Here is a 6,000-nt window from a genome sequence, read left to right on the forward strand (position 1 = left end):
AAGGGTTGTTCAAATCAGAATCGATAGCAAACCAACACAGACAACTATGATTCAAGTATACAAGCAGACGACGGAAGCAGGTGAGTACGAGGACACTGAACGTGTTCTTCAGTACACAGAGGAGAAATGAGAACCTAATAGTCATAGGGGATTGGAATGCGGTTTCAGGGGAGGGAACAGAATAAAAAGTTACGGGAGAATATGGGCGTGCTAGTAGGAGAGAGAGGAGCTAGTAATAGCTAATACTCTGTTTAGGAATCACAGGAGACGGTGGTAAACCTAGGGCCAGAAGATACGAGAAAATTTCACTTAGATTACATCATGGTCAGACAGATTCAGAAATCAGATATTAGAATGTAAGGCTCATCCTGGAGCAGATACAGACTCAGATCACTATTTAATAATGATGGAGTGTAGGCTGAAGATTTGAGAGTCCCGTCAGGAAGAATCAATGGGCAAATCAGTGGGATATGGAGATTGTAAGCAATCAAGTGAGACTAGTTCGCTGTGGCTATAGACACAGTGATAATGAATAGCGCAGCTGGCAGCTGAGTTGAAGAGGAATGAGTTTCTCTCTAAAAAGGCAGTAACAGTAGTTGGAAAGACATAGCACGAAGAAGGTAACTGAAGAAACCGTGGGCAGCAGAAGAAACACTGTACTTGATCACCGAAATAAAGAAGTACAAAAATGTTCAAGGGAATTCAGGAATACAGAAACTTAAGTCACTTAGGAATGAAATAAACAGGAAGTGCAGGGAAGCTAAGGGGAGTTGACTACATGAAAATAGTATACAGGAATATTTTAGAGCCAGTCGCTGCTTGGACGTATAAAACGAAAGTGGAAGACATGGAACAGTAAATTATTTTCTGTTTTAGGGATAAAGAAATTCTTTTGTTTTTTAAATGTTACCTATGTTGCCTTCTGGCAAACAGTCCAATTAGATGATTACGAATAGCTATCCCAAATTGTCAGAAATGCCATGCTTTGAGGGAGTCCTTTTAAAATTATCCTCTGCTAATCCTTTGGAGTCTGATCTCCAGCCGAAAACAATGACTTCTGACCCACGATAGATCATGTACATAGTTACATCTTTAAACGGAACCGCTCGAGGTAGAAATGGTAGTAGTTGATGAGTTCATGTGTATAATGTCGCCAGTAAATAATATTGTTTGACCGTGTGTACCTCTGTCGACTTGTGATCGTTTTGTTCATGGAACTAATGTGTATGAAACCGTAACGATAGTGATGCTTTACATTTGTGGTTCGAGATACAATTCTCCGAATAGCGAACCAAGGATATTCGAACCTACATAACCCTATCGAGGGGGGAGAAATAATTTTGCTGAAGTGGAGTTTAGTGTTACTGATCTTTACCGTTTGTCGTGTGTATTCAGACATAAAACGCGTCGTAGGTGGCCAACGTCAGAGAAAAAAGAAAAATCTGTGGAGACAGTGGTCCACAGATCATGTCAACATTTGTGCAAAACGCACACATTGTGTACGGGAATCAGGTTGGTGGCATAACCATTTTCACTCGGCTCTTCGATAAATCAAATTAGGTATCTCAACTACATAGAGTACAGAGTGGTAGAGACGATGTTTAGCAACCTGCTGCTGCTGAAACCTTAAAGTGAAATTCTACTGTGTAGCAAATCTTTTACACTTGTAAACGCAACTTTTGAAATGCCCACCATTTCTCTTCTAGCTGGTAGCACTGAAGGCTCACGACTGTCGTCTGTTTTCTTTGTGGTTAGTAGTGGAGCGCTTGAAAATGGAACAACGTGTGGTCATAGTGAAAACTTTTCACACGGGTAGTGAATGTTGTGCACAGACCATTTGCAAACTTCGTGGAACGTTTGGTCAACTTGATGCACCAAGTAAGAACACTGATGAGAATGATTGCTAAATTTGAGGACATTGTTTCGGCTGTGGACAAATTCTCGAGGCTTCTTCGTATTAGTCGTTCTGCGGGAAACATCTCCATCGTGAGTGGTGATGTGACTAAGTCCTGTGAAATCTGTTCGCCCGCTTTAACCAGCAAGCAACGATTTTTTAAAGATGATCTGCGTCGTTCGGCCTACGAAACACAACTGACAAGAACTGAAGCCAAACGATGACAAAAAGCCACGAGCATTTGCTAACTGAGTACTTGCGAAACAAAGAGCGGACAACCATTTCAACAAGAAGATGTTCACTGACGAGGCACCTTTTCTGTTGAATGGCTTCGCGTACGAGCAAAATCGTTGAATAATCATGGAGAATCCCCTGTATCGTCAACTAGTGTGACTGATGTGGCATTTGGGCTGAGCTGCTCCTTGGGACGTTCTTCATCGAAGATTGACCCGGAAACCCATTAATAGTGGCGGTGAACGCTGTCGCAGTGTGTTAAGAGTGTTTCTGAGATCTGAAATGGATGGTGCGAATGCTGAAGTTCGGTTTCAAGAAGTTGGAGCAACCTGTCACACGTCTGTTACAACTATGGACTTGTTGACTGCCTGTGAAATTCCTCAACGCTAACGAATTGGCCACCTAGATCTTGTGAAATGACACTAAGTGACTGCATTCTGTGGGGACGTTAAAAAATGTTATGTAAACCAACAAACCACAATCGCATCCAGAGATCAACGCCGAGATTAAGCTTGTTATTTCAGAAACAGAGGCACAAGCATGTCAAAACTATGGAGAATTTCATCGAAATAATTGGTGTGCCTGCAAACTCAGAGGCCATTTGAGGAATATATTTCGTACATACCCACAGGTAGCATACAATGCAACAATATGTAATTTACTTAATATCATCAATACATATTTGTTATGCACTCTAATGTTGCGTTCTTTGTGGGAGACACTTCACATTAAGCTCAGTGGACCGCTACGTGCCTGTGTGGCCAGGTAGCCAGAGAGGGAGTTCTTGAAGAGCGACATGACGACGTCCACGGCCGAGGGCGCGTTGATGTAGTGGATCGCCAGCGTCCTCAGGGGGTACGCCTCCTGCAACATTTGGATCACCACTGTTAGCTGTTTTCTCTAAGACCGTCAACGCAAGTATCTATTATGGAGCTGTAGGTGTGTAATGTAACGCCACCAATCATGGTTTTGACTTTTAGATTACTTGTTTAATTGGTGATTTTCCATGAGACGAACTGAATCGTCTCAAACTGTAATATTATCGATTGGTCTTTAATCATCTGTTTGCCATTCAACAGGTACTTTAAGAATGAAAATTAAATTTGTTAATACTTAGTATGTACAATTTGACGCTTCCTGAATTCCATAAATCATAAATAGTCTTTTCAGACAGTGAAATACAATAACTAGACAGTATTAAATTCTTAGGGCGTGACATATATCACAACCTTCATTAAAAGTCTCATGAAGCGCCTTAGTTCAGCTACATTTGCGGTATGCACGATTACTGTTGCAGACGACTTAAGAAATGGATTATTCTCTTTCTTTACAATTACTAAGAGGTTAAGGAATCTTTTTTGTGGGAGGAAGGCGGGGGGGGGGGAGGAGAGGGCACTCTTCTTACAGGAGTAAGATGACAAATTTTGTAGTCTGAAACCTGTGTCGCAATACAAATTGATTTTTAATGTCTCTTGCTAGTCTGCATTTCTCTCTTGTCAAATAATAGTGTAAAGCATGCATATAATAGATAAAAAACCGTGAAAGGCTTGTCTTTACGTTAGTGAACTTTAAAAAATTCACAGATTCCAGATACTGATGCCTCCAGTTATGCACGTATCGATTTATCTGATTCTGTATACACTGAGTGCATAGCGGCCTGAAGATGGCACTAATGAGATGCCGAAACTGGTTGTCTAAATAAAATAGCTTTTGAAAATATGAGGCTGTTTGGAAATTATTCTTTGGTAAATGGCTGACCAGCCGCTGCTCCGTATCCACTTTATTTTATACTTAGTATTAGATTTTTAATAAATACTGCTTCATAATTTTGTCACTTTATTGTATTGCATGTAATTGTAAATTCATGACTTCGTTCCACAACTAGGAGTTCGCTCTCTTGGGACACATGGAATACAATGCAATACACTGAACATTTGTGCGCTGTGCATTTATAGTACACGTGAGATTTTACCAGTTAAGATGCACATGCCACTGCAGCTTATAACAGACATAATGAATCAGCATTCAGAGATTTCTTTTAGTATTTAAGCAGTCCAAGAGATGTATAAGAAAAACAATTAACAACGAAAATAATGCGAGACGAGTCAAAGAAAGCCATTGATTTCAAAAAAGACAAAGACGATAGATTGTGTTTCAAAAGAATGTTTGGTGTTTGAGTAAAACTAATGCAAGAGAAACAAGCAAAATAATTTACAGAAAATCTGCGGAGCAATACATTCATCCAAACCAAAACAATACTATAACTGTTCTGCATCACAAGCAGACGGACAATATACAAAAAGTTATAAATTTGGCATACTTCCATTCTTAAGTTCCAAGGTAATCACTGAAATTAGCACCACAAAGCAACTTAAAGCCTAGAAAGAAGTTTATAAGATTTTGAGTCTTCAGTCTCCTGATTGGGTTGACGCGGTCCGCACGAATTCCTCTCCTGTACATAGTACTTGCTACTTATGTCCTCAGTTATTTGCTAGAGGAATTCCTCTACAGAAAGAGTTACAGACCAGATCAGTCAATAAATTACTTTTGTTTGTGATTTACTGACTTTTAGAAAGGTTCCGACTCGATTTCAACAGCCCCTGAGAAATGAGGTATTGGTCCAACTCATGCTAGTTTAGTGAAGATATATATACATATACATATCCCTACTTTAGGCTTTATCAGCATGGTGGGAAATTCAGAAGTGAGAGGTGATTCAGGCTAAGGTATTCCACATAAATTTCAAGTATGCTCAGAAGCCAAGGGGATTTTTCAAATCCATAAATTTGCAAAGGAAGAGGGGATACGTGATTACGGAGCGACCAGCACATGTTCTGCTGTTGACATGCTGTTTATCTCTAGAGCCAATTTAGTTCAGTAACTAAAGGTATGCCTTAAGGTGCAGTTTAGAAATAATGTCTGGAAAGTAATTACACAAACAACAACAACAACAACAACAACAACAACAACAACAACAACAACAACATAGTATGTAGTTAACCTACCAAACAAAGTTGTTCAGATTAAATATGAAATCATAGAAGCAGTTTATCAATAATTTATAGCAGTTGAAGGCAATGACTGGGTGGACAGAAATTGAGAGAATCGCAACTTCAGTGAATAGAGCAGACGGATCCGTCCTGCTTTTTCTTATGTATCAAGTGATAGAAGAGATTATGGAAACCAATTGGAAGAAATATTAACGAAAAACCTGAAAGGTCTCCGGTTCAGTAGGAATTTCTACTGGAATACAGAGGAATGCTATTTAAATATCTGTTTCTGCATTTCATAAATATATTGTCGCTTGGAAACAGGGCAATGGAGAAGTGGATTTCAGCAAATACAGTATTAGACTTTAAGAAAGGATATGTATCCAGCACCAAAAATTACAGGGGAACAAGTATCTTTAACAGGGGATACGAATTACATGCTAAGATATTAAAGCTCGTTTCCAAACCAGGGCAGAGGCAAAGTTATCGTAAGTTCAAAAAGATTTTAGGGAAGGAAGATCTAGCACTGATAACACACACGAATAACTAGGATATTGGAGAAGTGGAGGGAATATGCTCTTCCGACATGTACTGCTTTCGTCGAGTTTCAGAAAGTGTTCAACAAGCTAGATAGGAAGACACTAAAGGAAATTTTACGAGGACATGGATATCCTAAATATTTTCCATCAGCAGTAAAGAGCCTGTATTTGAACACTCACATAATTCTACAAAATGGAAGAGAATAGCACTTATTAATTATAAATCAAGTAATAAGACAAGGACGTAGTCTTTCTCCGACACTGCAAAATGTGTTTAGACGACACCAATCTCATGACGCAAGGTACACTTCCAACAACGCATTCAACTATGACAAAGTGAATT

The 6,000-nt window shown here is 39.4% G+C and overlaps 1 protein-coding gene across 1 annotated transcript in view; it reads right to left on the reverse strand.

Annotated features, from left to right (window-relative positions):
* The window catches only part of LOC126418754 (alpha-tocopherol transfer protein-like), a 176,092-nt gene that overhangs the window by 81,231 nt on the left and 88,861 nt on the right, over positions 1-6,000 (reverse strand). The window contains exon 5 of the mRNA XM_050085679.1: positions 2,882-2,992. Coding sequence (XP_049941636.1) covers positions 2,882-2,992 — 111 coding nt within the window. The remainder of the gene's footprint in view (positions 1-2,881; positions 2,993-6,000) is intronic.

Source organism: Schistocerca serialis, chromosome 9, assembly GCF_023864345.2.
Source record: "Schistocerca serialis cubense isolate TAMUIC-IGC-003099 chromosome 9, iqSchSeri2.2, whole genome shotgun sequence".
In the NCBI taxonomy this organism is placed as follows: domain Eukaryota; kingdom Metazoa; phylum Arthropoda; class Insecta; order Orthoptera; family Acrididae; genus Schistocerca; species Schistocerca serialis.